This window comes from Rhinolophus ferrumequinum, chromosome 3 (genome assembly GCF_004115265.2).
Source record: "Rhinolophus ferrumequinum isolate MPI-CBG mRhiFer1 chromosome 3, mRhiFer1_v1.p, whole genome shotgun sequence".
Taxonomy (NCBI): domain Eukaryota; kingdom Metazoa; phylum Chordata; class Mammalia; order Chiroptera; family Rhinolophidae; genus Rhinolophus; species Rhinolophus ferrumequinum.
In genome coordinates, this window is record NC_046286.1 from 74,485,945 (window position 1) to 74,504,603 (window position 18,659).

The following is an 18,659-nucleotide window of genomic DNA, read 5'->3' on the forward strand; positions in this document are numbered from 1 at the left end:
TTTTCTAAAGCCTGCCAGAAGTGTCCGACTGAGAGGTTTAGGAGGCAGTCCTGCATGATGATTAGGCCTGGAGCCACCACACTGCCGGGTCTCTCGAGCTCTGCCACTTATGGCTTCATGGCCTGCATGAGTGCTCAATCTGGAGCCTCAGTTTACTCATTGTAAAATAGAATTAATAGAATTCTTCAGCTTATATAGGACTGTGGTAAGAACTAAGTGCATTGGTGTACCAAAACTCTTAGAAAATAGCCCGATGCCGAATAAGTGTGGGCTGTTACTATTGGAACTTTTCATTCATATCGGAAACTCTGTTCATTGTTTCATGGGAATCTTGTCATCTATGGAGACTGAGGCTTCTATCTAATGCATCGTCGTGCATGCGTCTTGTGTGGCCAGGATATGAAGGTGAATGGGTTATGGCCTCTGCCCTTGAGGAGCCTGCAGTCTACAGGGAACAACAGACAGATGGACAGAAATGGTCACCAAATAGCACGGCACATAGAGAAGTGCACTCAGTATTCTCTGAGGACCACGTGAGGGAGTGTCCAACTGCTTAGGAATCGTAGATGGAGGCAGAGAAGGAAGCGAGTTCGCTTTGGATCATTGTGTTCTCTGCGACAAGAGGAAAGAAGATAAAATTAGGTAAAGATAGCTGAGTTTGGAAGTGGACAGCCAGACAAATGAGGTCATTTCTTGCCCAATGATGACTTCTAATGGAGTAATGCTATGGCACATTTTCAGCGTAGGATGTTAAGTATTCTTTTTAATGATAGAAAGGGAAGGTCCATCTGTACAGAAAGGTTTCTCTCATCTTGAGATTGTGTTTAATGATCTGGAATACAGGGCTAATACCACAGTTGGGGACAGAGAGAAGAGTTAAGAATTGGCTCTTAATGTGTTAAAATTATTTCAGAGTTTTGCACTGATTCCTGCCTTCGATGCAGGTGTATAAAGACTTTTCAGTCTAATGAGCAATATGTGCATCAATGAGCAAAATAGATTGTGAGTGGAATCAATGTGAAATGAACAGTATTGACTTCAGAATTCCATTAATTGTTTAAAAGTTTAAAATAGCTTAAAATTTCATTACTAAAAGTTGTATGATAAATCAAGAAGTACAAATTATCTAGCTACAGTGTGCAAATAGTTTTAAAAAGTGTGTGTGTGTGTGTGTGTGTGTGTGTGTGTGTGTGTAAAATCTGTCCATACTTACCTTCTGATTTTGTATTTTCTGCGTAGGACATTTTGTAACTCCAGCTCCACAGAAAATAGGAAGGGGCCAACTGAAAAGATTATTGATCATCATTAGAGGCCTGGCCAAATCTAAAAAACATTAATCAACAGCAGAGCCATTTGACACCACTGTGTATTTTTTTGCTCCAGCAGTTCTTGGCAGCTGCAGTGCAGAAAAAGCAGATCACTAAATTAACCTCAGTTTGGATTAGGTAGAAGAACAAGAAGGGAGGGGGCAGACAGGAAAGTAATATCGGAGGCCGATTAGAGTGTATTAACCAAGTATGTGAAAAGCTGGGTTTCTTTGTTGCAGGACTTCTTGTAGCCTTTAATATGCCAAATAAAAATTTTGGTCCTAAAATGTAAATTATACCATGACACTAATTTATTTGACTCTAGGATTGAAGCGTCTTTAACATCTCCTGGATGCTTGTGTTAGGCATTTTTGTGTATGCAGGTTCCTACAGAACAGACACTGTCACAAGGGTTTCTTAGCACATGACATTTAGGGACTCAATGAATGCTTATTGAATTGAAATGAATTATGAATTAAAGGGGCTTTTTCAAGCATTTGTCAGGGCCTAACAACTCTATGGGCTTTTATTTTCTATTGGAAAAAGGATGGATGTTCCATGCAAGTGATTTATAAAATAACTGGGGAGATAGTCTTGTCATTTGAGAGCTTCCTAGTACTTTGTTGCCTTATTATCCAATTATTTCAAATCCAGAGTAATAAAGTATTACCTGAATATGATCTAGCCTTTTTAGAAAAGAAAATTATTTCTGAAATCTGAAAATGTTATTTTTAGACAAGGTTTTTATAGCTCTGTGTTTTAATTGAGTGTGGACGCTAAAGTGAAAATACAGATTACTCAAGATATTGCCAGTGATAGTTGAAAACGTATGCTTTTTGACCATTTACTTTAAACTTTTGAGAACATGTTTAATCAGTATTTCTGTGCAACTCAAATCTGGGTAGTAAGCTTCTGCTATGAAGGAAAAATAATTGACTGCAGCACAGGACAGTATGTTCCAGCTGATATGCCCATTGCCGTAAAGTAAAATGATATTGTTATAAGATGAAACAGTTAAGGAATTTAAACTTAGTTAAGAAATTTAAACTAAGTATTACATGTAAGAGCTTATGTGATTTGCTTGTGTGTAAAATTTTAAACTGTAAAATGGAGCAGGTGCTATGTATCCACAATAATAGTGGAAGCTTTCTCTTGCATCTCCCTCGGGAGTAGAATGATGTCTATTATTGGAAGCATTAGATTCTAAGCCAAGAAATCCAAAATTAGGGTTCGGGGTCATTCACTTTATAGAGCAGTTAAATGAGTAGCTACTCAGTCAACAAGCCATTCAAAATTAATGCAATTGGTTTATGTGCTTTTTAATAAAAAGAAAAAGCTTTGATTATTTAAAGAATTTTAGTCATAGTACTAAAACATTTCCTCTCCTTCATGAAAATCAGAAACATTATTTCATCATTAAAAATCTGGTGGGTGACATCTCCATTTTCATAAGTGACTTCAAAAACCATTCATGTCTTCTAGTAGGATATGTAACTCATGGTTCTTTGTTTTGTCACTTCTTAAAGTTGATTTCTCTTTCATTTTTAAGTCAATTTCTTGATCTCACTTTCTTATTTCTGAAATCATTTAAACATTAATTTAAGTTGCGGTATATTTATGTTTTGGTTTTTAGTTGGGTTTTGTGTTGGCTTTTGCTTTTCCTCCATTTTGCTTTTGGTTTTGTTTTTAACATTCCATGTGCACCCACCATTTTTTCCTCGACAGTGACCTACCTCAGGATCTTTGTCCTCTGTACAGGCCTGGAGAATGGGAAGACCTGGCTTCAGAAAAGGATATCAACCCATTTAGTAAGTTCAAATCTCTCAACAAGGAAAAGCGGCAGCAGAACGGAGAGAGAACCATCCCTTCAGAGTCCACATCAACAAGACCTTTGGAGAAATCAACAGAACACACACATACAAAGCCCTCAGACAGCTCTGTGTCAGGAAAGTTAAAGACCCTGGAATCCCCTATGGAAGCAACCAGTGGATCTACTATAGTAACTGAGGTCAGCAAGGAACCTTCTGACACTCATACTGCATTTGAATCTATAGCCAAAGAAAATTCCCTTTTAGGGGAAGATGATGACTTCATTGACTTGGAAGAACTTGCTTCTCAAACGGATAGTGGAATAGACAAAACAGACACCGCCAAGGAGCGCCTTCCTCTTGAGCCAGAGGAGCTAAGGAAGGCTAAGTCACAAATCATCAGTCCTGCTGCGGAAATGCAGTCAGCCCTTAACTTTTCAGGAACTGAGAGTGATGCTGAACTGAAGGGGGCCCTAGATTTAGAAACCTGTGAGAAGCAAGATAAAATGCTGGAGGTGGACAAGCAGTCCGGTTCCCCAGAAAGCCAAGTGGAAAACACCCTGAACATACATGAAGATCTCGATAAAGTTAAACTCATTGAATATTACCTTAATAAAAACAAAGAAGGGTCACCGTTATCTGATAACTTGCAGAAGGCAGAATTAAGTCATGGCAAAAGTGTTGAGCCAGTGGGAATAGACATCACGCTTAGTAGTTCTCTTCCCCAGTCTGGTGAGCCTCTAACTGAGGGCAGTAAAGAACCAGATAAAATCGGGGTGAAAGAGACAGACCCCCATCCACTGCAACTTGGCTCTTCTACCGAAGAAAATATGGGTAAAGAGTCTATAGACTCCTCTTTGGAATCTACTCTGGACAATAGCTGCCAAGGTGCACAAATGGATAATAAATCCGAAATCCAATTATGGCTGTTAAAGAGAATTCAGGTACCCATCGAAGGTAAGCCATATTTCTTTAATGTCTTTTTATTCTGTTGTATAGTTCCTTTCCAAAACATGCATATGCAATAGCACAAGTAGTACAATCAGTTGAGAACAGCGTTTTCTCAATAGAGTATATCTTTACTGATACATTAATAATTGGGAAAAATTAGCAATATATGATATCTATTTTGGAATTTGATGTTTGATGTAGATTTCTATTCCAAAAGTAGGTTGCTTTTTAAAAAATCTTTCTAGTAACTTTTCTTTTTTACCTTGAATTTCTAAATCTAAAGGAGTTTAAAATATTTCTGAAGATGTTTCCGTTCTAAATTGAATTGCATTATGGTGTGATTGGGTCCTCCGTACCATTCATTAATGTGTATTCTTGTGGATTGTCATAATTCTCCACTGTCTGCTGATGTGTTGGTTTTTATGGTTATTCCCGTACATAGCATCTCATGTGATATAGACCAACCTGAAACGTCCATTTTCCTTTTGTGCTCAAGAGGTCGACAAAATTTAATTAGTCCCAATGGGATGATGATGTAGCTGCCATGTTTTGATTTTCCATCACTAAGAGGGGATTGGACACTATTCTTTGTAAATTGAAAAGTTTTACTGTCACCAGTGTCATCAGTATTGAGGAAGATATTTTTCATGTGTAATTCAGATATACTTCCTTCAAAAGAAGAGAAAAGCAAGACTCCACCCATGTTTCTGTGCATTAAAGTGGGGAAACCAATGAGAAAGTCCTTTGCCACTCACACTGCAGCCATGGTCCAGCAGTATGGCAAACGAAGAAAGCAGCCAGAGTACTGGTTTGCCGTTCCTCGGGAGAGGTGAGTGTGGGCTAAAACGGAACATCTGTTTATCAGTGAGATTCTAATTGCATCTTGATTTTTCAAATTTCATCTTAAAATACTTAATTTTATTCCTGAATAAGAGATTTCTATTAGTTGTACATTTTAGGATTTGTAGAATATTATATGAGTAGCTTTCTGCTAAAGGGTGGTTTAAGTCGAGCAAATTTGAGGTAATCATTGGTACTGCGAGCTGAACCACTTTCATAACTTTCTAACCAGTTGAATTTTAAATGAAGAGTTAGATATTCTCAAGTGCCAGTAATTGGAAGTGCTCTTCCGTTGAGAGGAAAGGAATTCCATAGAGCAGCTCTAAACCCCTCAAAATGCTATAGAGAGACATGATTTTTAAAGTGCTTATTATTCTGGAAAACTAAAGGTTGCTTTGGCCTAATGGAGGAAGTATCTGTGACTCAGCAGCTTGAGAAATCTGACATGAGATCACCTGGATGGGTGATTTGAGGGAATGTATACCTCTAGAGAGATTTGTATTTTAAATTGCCAAAGAAGATATTTTATTGGTTACATGACAGTCTTGGATAGCAGGAATAGGGGCCTAGAAGTTCTTCAGCAGTACATCATTGAGGACACGTTTATAATAAAAATAGGAAACATATCGCTTCTCGGCCTTTTGGCTAAGATCAAGTGTAAAATAGGAAACATTATTTTTAGAAAAAAATAAGTATTTTCCATTTGTATATATGACAGAATAAAAATGTCTTTAAAAAGGACTTGCAATTAGCTTTCAAAATTAGTAAACTCACAGATTTTTCCTTTTTCTAACTATTCATCAAGCATCATGATCTGGGCAGACCTTTTGGCACACCTCTGTCAAGAACAAATACACTCAGTGAGCCTCCTAAAGCATGACTTGTTAATAAAGCAAAATTAAATTCCAAGTAAGGGTACACTTTCTGGCTGATTAGTACCCACAATGAGAATTCTCATCAGGAGCTGTCTCATTTTAATAAATTACAGTTTAATAAGAGAAATAATTAGAATTTTAATGAATTTGCTAATTTCTTTTCTCTGTCTTAGACACAACCAAGTTAGAATGAACATTAAACATAATTTGTTTTGTATTCATATAATGTACTCCTCTACCTGCAACCCCCGCAGTATCTCATTGAAACTTTAAACTAGGGATACTGTGGAGATAAAAAGAAAATATGTCTTTTATTATTATTTAAAAATGTTTCAACAGAAGCAAGCAATGTAAATTTGTGAAGCCCTGTTAAAATGAGAGTTGGAGAATCAAAGGTCACAGCTGGATAATACCTTAGATATTTAAGCCAGTTCCTGCCTTTATAGGTGAGGAAGACAAAGCCCTGAAACTTTCAGCCACGTTGTGGGTTATGTGGACTTCCGGGGTCTATTAGACAAAAAACTACCTATTATATGTGTCCCATTTTCTCTGGGAAAATGTATTATTTATAATATAAAGAAATTACGTGTTTTATCACTATCTTTAATGAGACTATGTGCACCAAGGACTCTTCTAGAATAAATATAGCAGTCTCACACATGCAGTTAATTATACTGTTATTCTTTAACCCAGAAAAAATCTGTAATGCCGAAATAGTACTTCTCTTTGACCTTTTATACAAGTGGTTTTGTGAGTTGTTTAAAGTAGGTCACTTGTTGAATTCTCTGATGTTGTATTTTATAGTGTCCCTGACTTATTTGTCTTTGGCTAGCAAATAACCTGGCATATTTAGTTTTCTTTCTTGAACTATTAACAAAGATTTTTCTGGGAGGCATTATATCTCATTGTGTTAATGATAGATTCTTTGTGTTGATGTTTGGAAATTTTTGTTTTAATTGTTCTTTTATGTCCATGTCTACCTACACTAAAGGAAGCCACAATGTAGTTTAAGATTGGGAACAATACAGAAATCCTATAGTTAATTCCCACCCAGAACTCCAAGGGCATAGTGAGAAATAAGAGAAGTTTATTTTTATTTTCAATTTATGAAATCCTTGAGGACTTAAGGCTCAACAGAGTCCAAGGAGCCAAGTAAAGGAGCCAAGAGTGGCATGAAGTGATTTTCTCCCTCTGATGATGATTTCTGGATTCCCTTGCTGTATCAAACTGAGTGTTTCTATTTTATGGATCCTGGATGCATTGGCGTTTCAGCAGCCACATAAGGAAGTCATCCCAGCAGTGGCTAGGTTACAGTGTTCTTTCATAGACCTTCTAGATGTGACAACTTATTCTCATTAGCAGGTCTCTTTGACTCACCGAAGCTCCTTGTCACAGGAGAATAATATTTTGATGTTGACGTAACTTCACAATTGTGTTTCACTATATCTCTATTATTCCTAACACTTTTTTTTGTATTATATATATTTTTATTGGTTTTCAACCAATTACTAAATAAACATTCATGGGTGCTACCTAAGGAAGTAAAAAAATTCATAGATGCTAACAAAATGTAGTCTTGCTTTGAAACAGCAACAACAAAAAGTAAGAAAACAATGTAACAAGTGTTTGTAGAAGTATAGTTCCATAGAGCAATAAAGAAGCAAAATTAATGAGCTTGGGTTGCTATCCGTGTCAAAGATAGCCAGAAATTTTTATCAATATTTTTTCCTTTTTTGTTACTAGTACTAAGAAACTAATTCTCCCAAAACATTCCTTCTTCATTTATAGTGTGCTCTATGACTTCCTTAATTCCATTATTGAATGAATAGTCTACCAAGTAAGAAAATGGGGAGGGCGAGACACAGAGGGAGCAATGATGGGAAGGAATCTGCATGTAGTCTCTATCTCCTTTGCTTTCAGTGCATTACTTTCTTTCCCCTGCAACCTTTGTTAAATTTTAGATACTAGAAATTAGAGATGTGAAGTGGTTAAAAACTGCCTAAATACATAATAATATTTTTATTTAACGTGGTAGCAGTTGTCAAAAGATCTAAGTCCGCCATGGGTCCAGAAAAGCTGGTAGTTTTTTCTCATTCATACATTGCTACTTGCGACATGCACTCTTTACTGAGGATTAAATGCATGTCAACTTTAAACCCTCCCTCCATGGCAGCTTGCAGAATCATGTACTTATCTTGAATCAGCTAAAGATGACAGTGGCGTACTTGGGAGATTTGAAGTTTCCAGAAGTTGGCTTACAAACCTGGGACATCCAGTTCTTTTGCTACTTTCACTCTTGATGCTAATTTAAACATAAGGACAGTGGATAATTCATCTTGGTTTAATTGTCTAGTACAGATTTTCTCAACCTTGGTACTATTGACATTTAGAGCTGCAGAATTCTTTGTTTGAGGGGATGTCTTGTACATTGTAGGTGGTTAGCAGTATCCATGGTCTCTACCCACTAGATGCCAATAGCATCTCCCCAATTGTGACAACCAAAAGTGTCTCCAGACATTTCCAAATGTCCTTGGAGGGGCAAAATGACTTCACACTGAGAACCACTGCTCAAGTACGGGACTCTTAGACCATGGCCTAGATACCATTCCAAAAGTGATTGTGAGCCATGATAGCTCACATTCTAGGATGTGAATACTTAAATCTTTATTGGATTTGGTTATATTCACAGTATTTACTCATCTGCATATATGTATTTTGTTTCCTTTACTAAACCTAATACGTTTTGCAAAGTATTTCATTAAAATTTATTTTTAGCTTTCTTATTAATCTATACTTTTTGTATCTATAAAAACACGATTGCTCCTAAAAGAATGTTTTATCTGGAAAGTAATCCCACATTGATAGAGTACTATAAGCAATAAGGTTGTTGATAAGCATTTATTTTTGCACCTTCACATTGCACAAGCCTGTGTTAGAAGTTATCTGCTGTATAAGAACATAGTACTGTATCCTGACCTGGAAGAGCTATGGAGTCTTGGGCTGCCCTGCTCTGGCCAGTGGAATAATGAGCCCCAGAACTGGGTGGAGATGAATGAGAATCCCTAGGAATTGTGGGCCCTTTTACCTACTTGAAACATAATTTCTTCATTTGAAAAATGGGTCATGATGAGTGTTAAGTAATTAGATCATATTTGAGCAAATAGTTATTGAGTGCGTACTTCCTGGCAGGCACTGGGTTAGTTGGAAAAAAGTAAGACTGGGACCCTACCCTGAGGAGCTTATGAAAAGCTGTTGAAAACAGTTCCTAGCACTTTATAGAGACTTAATATAGATTGTATTCCATAGATTTGGATACTGTTCTATGTAAAAAAATAATTATTGTCCTTTTTCTTAACTTTAAGAGATAACTTCCTTTTCAGAACCAATAATTCCTTTTCAAATTAAAACTTTTTTTTCCAATTATGCATAGACTATTAATCTCTGAAATGTTTTATAATAATTGATTTAATATCCAGCTTTTAAAATAAATAAGATGGGAATGGAATTAAATAGCAGGAATTATGTAGAATTTGCTAAGTCATGCATAAATGTTTAATCCAAGTTGAATTAATTGGCTAGTGTGATTTGTATAATAAGTAAGCGAATAAGAGAAGGAAAGGGGGAGAGGGAGAGTCCATGCATATTTAAAAAAACAAAATTTAACTTAAATAATTACAAGGTAATTTTAGCAATACTTGATCATACAGATGAGCAGGGGAGTGGACAGAATCCATTTTGCAATCTGCTTTTTTCACCCACTTAATAAGTTGTACACATTTTCCATGTCAAATACTGTTATTTTATGTGTATGGACAATATAGTTAGCACTCCCGTTCTGTTTCCTGATTGATTTAATCATGTTCCTGCTTTGGACGTTAGGTTATTCCAAATTTTTTGCCATTATAAGCAATGCTACAGTAAACACCTTTGTAAAATCCTTCAGGTAGTCTTACCAAGTCAACGAATATGTTTCAGGCTTTTAAATACATGTTGCACACGAAAGTGAGTGGCAATTTATACACCACCAGCACAAGAGTGCCCTTTTCATCACATGCTGGGAAATCTAAGTAGTATGATTCATTATCAGTTTGGTAGATGAAAAAGGAAATAAATGTGACTTTAATTTTTTATTTTATATTAAACTTGAATGAGCATTGGTTATATAGCATTCTTTTGATATAAAGTAGTCAGAGTAGCCTGAGGATTTTTATTCTAGGTGACTCCTTTAATAATAAATTTATTTATACCTTAATATACAAATATATATATGTATATATTTATATATACATATGTATGTCTGTATATATATATATATATACATGTGTGTATGTATATATATGTATATATATATATATAGTGAAAAATTATTCTAAAATACCATATTTCTCTAATCAGCTTCCAATTAAGATCAGCAAGCCCTTTGCTTTACATAGGATAGTTTTATTTTGTGCCTGCACACATTTGAAATAAACTCATCGTATATGTTAAGTTGATTCTGTTTTAGAAGCATGATATTACATAGTATCAAGAATAATTGAAGTTCCAAAGCACTTTATGATAGTTGGGGTTGTTTTATACTTTCGAAATTAAAGTGAGTAAGGTATCCATGAGCACACAGCTGTCCTTTTAAAAGGTGCTATCTATGTGGTATGCATATTTCTCAGATCCAATTTGTGAGCAATAGAATACATCCGGCAGTTTATAAATTCTCTCTCCAGAGTTTTCCATGATCGCCCAACCCCAAATATAGAAACAAGTGTTTAAGGTCTCATTTTTAGGAAGGGGGTCTTTTCTTTAGGTCAGTTTTCCCGCCAAAGATTTTCAGTGGAAAGCTCATCCCTTGGACAAGTGATAGGTGTTCATAGTTATTAATAAATATGTTCCATAGTTCTTAGCTCTTTCTACAGAAGAGCTTTGTGCTCATAGTTGCTATTCTCTTAATAGGCTTCTGTAGGAATTTCTTAGTTTTATTTTCAGTTTTTTATTATTTTTTTCCCTGGGACTGGTATAATAGAATATAACTGACTTTTTTTAAAAAATTATCTCTAATCACATTTTAATTTTGAGATTACTTAGATATCCCTATATGTGGGCATATATTGTCTTTAAATATTTATATATACATATTTATTTCAAGACTATTTTCGTCCAATCTCTCTTGGTTTTAAATTATTTACTATAGTAATCACAAATTGGGATTTATTTCCCTTTTTCACCTGTCTAGTAATGGCAGCCATATATACAGAGATCACATACGTAACCTTTTCAAAGTTATTTTGCATTGTTAGGAGTGATTAGTTGATAGCAGATCCTAGTTAGGACCTGCCTTTTAACTCTTTGTATTTTCTTTTTGTGTTTGAAAGTATCCACTCTTAGTTCTGGAATATTTAGAGTAAAACCTGAAAGTCATGAGTACTGAACTTTTCATGATGGGCCATCATCATGAAAAGGTCTGTCCTCAAAAATCTTATTCATTTTTAAACTAAGTTTCTTTGGACCCTGATATAATTCTGGTGCCTGAATCGCAGTTTTATAAAATGAATTCGAGTGTTCTGGTTGAGGACATACCTTTCCAAAGATGCTTTTGTGATTTCTTCATCATCCAGAGTAGGATCACCACCCTTAAAAACTCAAAGGGGAATATCAAAGAAATTAACTCAATATCTCAGCTCTCAATTTCCCTAGTTCTAAGTCAGAGCAGCCTGAGAGGGCAGGGAGGGCCTTCAGTTGCTGCTCTCCTTGACCCCATGCACAGTACTCTGGATGGTACCTTGCATGGGTTATCTCACTTAATACTCATGATAGTTCTGTGAGGCATGTGGCATCGTTCCCCATTTTACAAATGCAGAAACTGGGACACACTGAGTTTCAACACCTTGCTCAAACTGGCAAATATCAAATCTGGGATTTACACTCAAATGTATTTGATTTCAAATCTATTCTCATAACCAGATACCAGAGCAGGCAGTTGAAACTGTCTTCATTATCCTCTTTATTTATGCTGACAGATCACTGAAATGGGAGTAGGAGAGGGATTACTTCGTACACTCAAAGTCATTTTCTGGCTAGTAAGGGAACGAAAGTTTGTAGCATCCCCAAATGTATTCATCTTCTTAGAATTTACTAAAGTATCTTCCATCCAGTTAGATGTGTTTCAGTGATTACGGGCAGAGGAACTGACTGCTGTTTTATGGATGATACTGCAGGGGTGCTCATTCATTGAACTGAGGGTGTCTAATCAGAACATTATGTGGAAATAAAAGAGTTTGACTAAAATGTCCGGTCTCTGATATTAGATGTTTTAACTTTAGTTATAGGCTGGTTGTAGCATTGGCTCATTATTAGAATGAATTTCTATGGGCTACAGTGGTTATCTGGCCCAAAACAAAGACACAAAATTCTGTTTTCTGAACCTAGTATCAAAAGATCCAAGTACCTTATTTTACATGACCCTGAAAGTGAAGACAGCACCTTGTACCTGAACTGCAATGTCCTATTCTCTAGTTCCTCCACTTAAAATCTGCTTTGTACCTTATGGCTTCAAAAATCTTGTAGAAAGGTATTTAGATCTTGCCGTATTGCCACAGAATACATCTTAACCCTTCAGATTAAAGTCTAAACCCCTTGTTTGTGTTTAAAGCCCTTTGCACACTGACCTACTTTTTAGCTCTTTCTTGATCTGCCTGAATCTGCGGTTTTACTGAAATGGTCACTTTATGGGTTTTGCCCAGTGAGTCTAGGACGTTTCTAGCTTGGCACCTTTTTTAAATACTGTATTCCTGAACTCGAGTGGTTCATCTCTCTTCTCTACCTGTGCAAATCCTTGTTTCCCAAAGCAATACACCTTACGATCATGTCTCCCTAGACTGGCAGCTACAGTCCTTTGCCACCCTGTACTTGCCTGGTGAACAAGCCACAGGCACAGAGGCCGCAGGGGCAGGAATTGAAGTCTGACACTTTTTCTCCTTGTAGGAACTATCCATCTCAGTTTCTAAATTCAGAAATATTGGGGACTAAAGCCTGTGGAGGCATCTATTCTGTTTCCCAGATACAAAAGCATATGGAGTTAACAAAGAATTCATGGCTTAGATCACTGGGTGCCAAATTTAGCTTTGTAACAAAGTCATCTAGGAGCCTTTAAACATATGGAGTACCCAGGCCCTTCCCTGAATATCCTGCTGCTTTGGATGTGGGTTAGAACACTAGTATCTGTTAGGCATTCTCCATATGGTGATACATATAGGGGCATTATTTTGTCCTTATGTCACTTGAACATTCTGTAACATTGGACATCATTAACCATCCCATCCGCCATGTGATGCCCTCTTTCTTCCTATCACCTCTTCCCAGTCTTTCCTTTCTCCGTTTCCTCATTAAATGTTACCCTTTAAATGACCCTCTCTTTCTCACTATATATAATTGCCCATGCCCAATTAATTCTTTCTTATATGCCAGTCATTTTTAGCTGTCTTGAGTCTAGAACTTCCTACTGAGCCCCAAACATATATACCTAGTAGTTTTCAATATTTGCATCATGCATAGATAAAACAAACTCAAGACAAATCGCGGCTTAAACTGGGTTTCTTATTTCCATCATTGTCCCTGCCACTGTCCCTAGAACTCCTGCCTCCTGTTTTTCCATTATAGTAACTAGTCCCACCAGCCCTTCAGTCCCCAAAGCTGGAATGTGAGCATAAGCTTGCTTCTGAGTTATCGTCCCACATCAGTCAATCACCACATCCAGCTTATTTTATCCATTTAACCTCTCTAGGATCTCTTCAGACTGTTCTGTGGATAACTAGCCATGTTTCAGCTTCAACAAATGCGAATCCGACTTATTGGCTGGCTTGCTTTGGATACCGGACTTCCCTGTTTACCCCTCTCACCTCAGGGCACATGTTAGCTCAAATGTCTCCTCTAAGAAATCAGACTTTCCCTGTCTGGTTTAGATGCCCTCTGCTGCACTCCGGCCTCTGCCATAGCACTCACTACACTCTTTTACAAATGTGGAATCCTTGTGCCTTTTTCCTACTGGACTTGAACCTTCTGAGGACAGGGACCAAGTCTTATAATGTTGTGTCCTAGACACAACATAGGATCTAATATATAATATACTCCTAAATGTTAGTTGGATGTATGCATGAATAAATTATAGTCTAATAAATAAAAACGTTTAAATAACTTAGTCTTATAATTAAAATAATGCAGACTTTATACAACATTTAGAAAAATACAAAAAAGCAAAAAGGAAATAAAAAGCTCATAATTTTGTTACACAAAGCTAACTACCATTTTTATTTTTTAGCCTTTTGGCCTTTTATTCTATATATGGATTAATATAATATATAATTATACACACACAGTTTCGTAAATTACTTTTACTTAAGAGCATCTTTCTCTGCCATTATTCTGTCTGCATACATTTAGTGAGCATGCATTACTTTTGTAATTAGAAGTAAACTCCTCAAAAAGAAAATTGATTCTCCTATTAAACTTGCTTTGCAATGGGAGGGCCTTCGTGAAGACTAAGCAAAATGCTCTTAACGTTATCCTTGGAGGAAAAAGGATGAATAAAAGGAATTACAAACTAACCTAGTTTTCTAGCATGAAATCTTTAACCGTAGTTAATACTAAATTTTCTAATCAAAAGTCACCTGGTTTTTAATGGAATCAGGGCAAAACTGAAATCTTTAATGACTGTCATTGCCAAAAAGACCATAGCGTTGAGTAATCTTTAAAATACTGTATTTTCTAGAACAAATTAGGCCCTACTTATCCAAACCTGGTATAGTTCAGAATAAAAACTGTGACTTTTAAGTATCACACAACATTATGTCACACTTTAATCTTACAATGATGTTGTAAGGTGAGAATGTCACTAATAAAGGAAAAAAACTCAATAATGCCTCCTAAGCAAGCCCTAAGGAATCATCTTTCTCTCTTGTAACACCAGTTAAAAGTTTCAGAGAACTACTGAACAAATATAAGGCTAGTTGTTTATGTAAATATTCTCACTTTTTAAAAACACTTTTAAATGTTTTTGAAGTGATACTGCTTCCTTTCATTCTTTTCCTGGTCATTTTACGTCTTTTGCATCAACTTCCAGTTCTAGAAAGTCATCCTCATCTCCCCAGAAGCACTTTATTAGTCAGCCACCCTTCAGTAACTTCACTAACCAGCGTTGGCAGATGCCTTGAGTTAATCAGTGACTCTATAGCCAGACCTTAACTCAGGAAAAGATCGCCCCCATTATAAGCGAGCGAGCTCTTCAGGGTGGTGGCTGTGCTTCCTGGGGGAGGAGTGAGCGCCTGCACGGTGCAGAGTTGCTCCTCACGCTTTCCCATTGCAGGATAACTAATCCCCGCCAATGGGTGCCGCACACAGTGTTTGGGAGTAAGTATGCAGAAACTGTAATTACCACAAGCCTCAATGCCTGCAGGAGCCAGACAGGAATGGAGGGAGGGAAGCTTCATGGCCAGTGTTACAATTACCTGCTCTAGGGAACAGCTGTGAGTACCTGTGTACGACCTCCAACCCAATGTTGCTATGAGGACACAGGAGCCTGGTGTTGCTAGGTTTTCCCATGTTTTCCAAAAGAAGCTGAGATACGAATTATGTATGTCAAGTCTCTCCAGTTTTTAAGTATTAGCCATTGTTTAAATTTTTTCTTTTTTTTTTAAGTACTATTCAGTCCAAAAGGTATGTATCCACTGCTGAGTCCAAGCGATGGGCTGCCAGCCTAAGGCATCCAGCATTGGTATTAATGTAAACTTTTAGTTTTTCCTGATTTTTGAGTGATCCTTTTTATAACTGTAACTATTGTCTTGATTAATGATTCTCAAAAGAACTTTGCTATTATTTTTGGTGAACCAAAGAAGCATATTTAGTCAGTACTTTGTAAATAAAGTTTTCTTTTTATAGGCACACTTAAGACCTTTTCAGAATGGGTGTTACACCTGGGCGTTACTAAGCATTGGTTTCATTTGGAGTTGCAGAATACTGAATCTGGTAGAGCAAAGAAAAGGATCTTTTTTATATTAGGACCTTGGGTCAAGCCACTGAGGTGAGTTTTAAAAGGTGGTAGTTCTCTAGTAACAACCTCTGTAGTCAAGAGTGGTTTGCTGGGTTGGGCTGCTGTGGCTATACTCAGAATGGAGTCTGAGGAGGTTTTAGACTGAAGTGCATTGAAATATCTTTAATTTATAATCAATAATACAAGGGAATATTGCGGCTGCGAACATGTATATTTCAGTGCTCTTTAGGTCATATTCTTTTTTCTTCCCTTTCCCTGTCTTATTATTTCCCATTCTCTGAAGTATGTTTTCAATGTAATAGCTGTTAAATTGTTTAATGGCTACTGCTTATAATTTTTAAATCAAGTGGGTAGTTCGGTTATATCTTGCTATGTATAGCTCCAATTTCTTTTACCAATCAAGTGACTTTTGATAAGACAGGAACTGCTTCTGGGTCATTTTGGTCAAGTTTGTTGCTTAGTGTGGTAGCAAGATTTTAGATAAGCACATGGAAGGGACTTTTTAAAAGATCTGTTTGAAAGTAGAATGAACTTTCTTATACATTTAATGCTCCAGACACCTTGGTTTTCTTATCTTCATTTTAGAAGTTCAGAGAGATTAAGAAACTTCCCCAAAGCTGCCAGCTAGTAACAAGTGGAACCAATTTAGGGAGTTCCGGTCTTGAACTTAGAAATGTGTGGGTTGTTTTGTTTTTGTACTTTACCTCATATCTATGTTTTTTAAAAAAATGGAAAAAAGGCAACAGCAAATTAAATCCTCCCATAACTAGTAGTCTTGTTTGATAAAATAGACTGTAATTTTACCTAAAGCTCCTATACCTACAGTATGAATAGTAGAATAATGTTTTGTTCTAAGCATCAACTCTGATTTTTTTCACCAGGTTTTATAACCCTAACCCCTACAGCTTTGTTAGTGATTGGCTTTTATTAAATAGTCAAACCACGCCAGTGGGACTGACCATAAAGGAATTGGTGAAGCATATTGGTTGAGACCGTGAACTGTCCTGAGGTTCAGGCCAGGTTCACCCCTAACATACCGTGTGGCCTTGGGCAAGTTAACCTGTATGAGCATCTGTTTCTTCCACCATTAAATAGGAACGATAATTACAGTGGACACCTAGTGGGGTTATTATGAGAAAAATAAAATGAGCTTGCCCATGCACTAAATGAATGTTGTTGCTGCCGCTATGACTTTCTCTCCCACAGTCTGTAGCGCTTTGTTTTCTCTGAAGGAAGGCTTGTTGCCTTCCAAGAACTGATTTCATTTGTCTTCTTTGAATTTCTTTTTCAGAGCTAACAACATTGTCTGCTAAACAGGGATCTGTAACTTGAAATTGGTATTTCCTTTGGGCTGAATCCCTAAAAGAGCCTTGTGTAAAGACCTTTGAGTTTATGAAGAAATCTGATTAAGCCCAAATTTGTAATTAGACAATCTAAACAAAGCCCGAGTGCCAGGTTTTGGTGTTAACTGTTGCCCGATGGGTTGGAACTAGTTTTGTGCCTGGAGGAATATGTACAACAAGCTCCCTGACCCAACTCCCCATGTCCACTGCCACGCCTGGGCACTGGGCCTGATCATCTCTTGGCTGGATCACTGTTGTAGCTTTCTCAACCAAACCTCTGTTTCTAGTCAGTTCCCCCCTTCCCTCCCCCAACACACACACACACACACACACACACACACACACACACACACACACACAGCCTTCTTGACTCCTTGACTCTAAACTACAGATCTGGCCGGGCTTCTTCCCTGCTAAAGCCCTGGATGTTGCCTCCTCTGTGCCTGTAGCAGTGCACCTCAAGCTTCAGTCATTCACACGACTCCCATCACAATATCCCCATACCTGAATACATTTTGTACTACTGTTCACATAGTAGTTGTCTTTGAAGGACTTAAATCATCCTCCCCTCCTTTTTTTCAGCCTTTTCCAGAGCAGTAATATCTGTGAAATCAGAAGTATAACATACTAGTTGTACTTGCTACTGATATTCTGTAAATAACTATGTAACTATTAAAATATGTCCCGGTGTTCCCTCTGAAGTCACTGGAACTGCCCCTGCCACATTGTGGGAAACAGTGGCCTCAGGATAAGTTCCAAGCACTTTATCTTGTGCCCAGGACTTTCTGTGGCCCAGTGACCCAGCCCCCCTGGCCCTTTCTTTCTTATCTTCTGCCATTCCATTAAGCAAAGAATAAATCTTGCTCTCTCATTCCTCTTGTCAAGAATTCCTCCCCGGCCTGATGAATCCTGTTCTACACACACAGTCATCCCAGATGCCCACTGGCTTCTGTCACGTATTATTAGAACTGGGTTAGGAGGTTTTGTTGTTTCCCCTCAACCTAAGTGCTCTGGGGCAGGGCCTGAGTCTCCTGCATCTCAGCAGCTCTGCCCCTATTACAGAACTTTCTGTCAGAAGTCACCAGTACCTGATGGCATTGCCCTTCTTTCTTTCTGCCATGTCCAGGTTAACCTCCTCTAGCATCACCCTGCTCTGAAAATGCCATGTCTTTTTGCACATGTGCCTTCTGGTGGAATGCCATTTCCCTTTTTTCCTGTAACTGACTCTTTCCCGTCCTTCAGCGCTCAGCTTAACCATGGCCCCTGGGAAGCCTTTCCTGAATAGCCTGAGATGATTCTCCCCTGGGCTTACCTTCGTCATCACTCTTCTTAAAATAAATAAATAAATAAATAAATAAATAAATAATAATAGTAATATAAAGAAAAGCGGCAGCATGAGCTCAGGAGCCAGAACGGATGTCGGAACAAAGGTACAAGAGCATATGGCTGGAACAAAGAGTACATTTTGAGGATTGGCACATAACAAAGCTCTCAGGCAGCCC

The 18,659-nt window shown here is 37.4% G+C and overlaps 1 protein-coding gene across 5 annotated transcripts in view; it reads left to right on the forward strand.

Moving 5' to 3' along the window:
• NCOA7 (nuclear receptor coactivator 7) overlaps nt 1-18,659 on the forward strand; it is a 121,675-nt gene that overhangs the window by 81,832 nt on the left and 21,184 nt on the right. For 4 of the 5 annotated variants that reach the window (XM_033096594.1, XM_033096587.1, XM_033096604.1 and 1 more), the window contains 2 exons: nt 3,033-4,072; nt 4,727-4,895. In XM_033096594.1, the coding sequence (XP_032952485.1) occupies nt 3,033-4,072; nt 4,727-4,895 (1,209 nt within the window). The remainder of the gene's footprint in view (nt 1-3,032; nt 4,073-4,726; nt 4,896-18,659) is intronic. The other variant, XM_033096622.1, reaches the window with a different exon arrangement.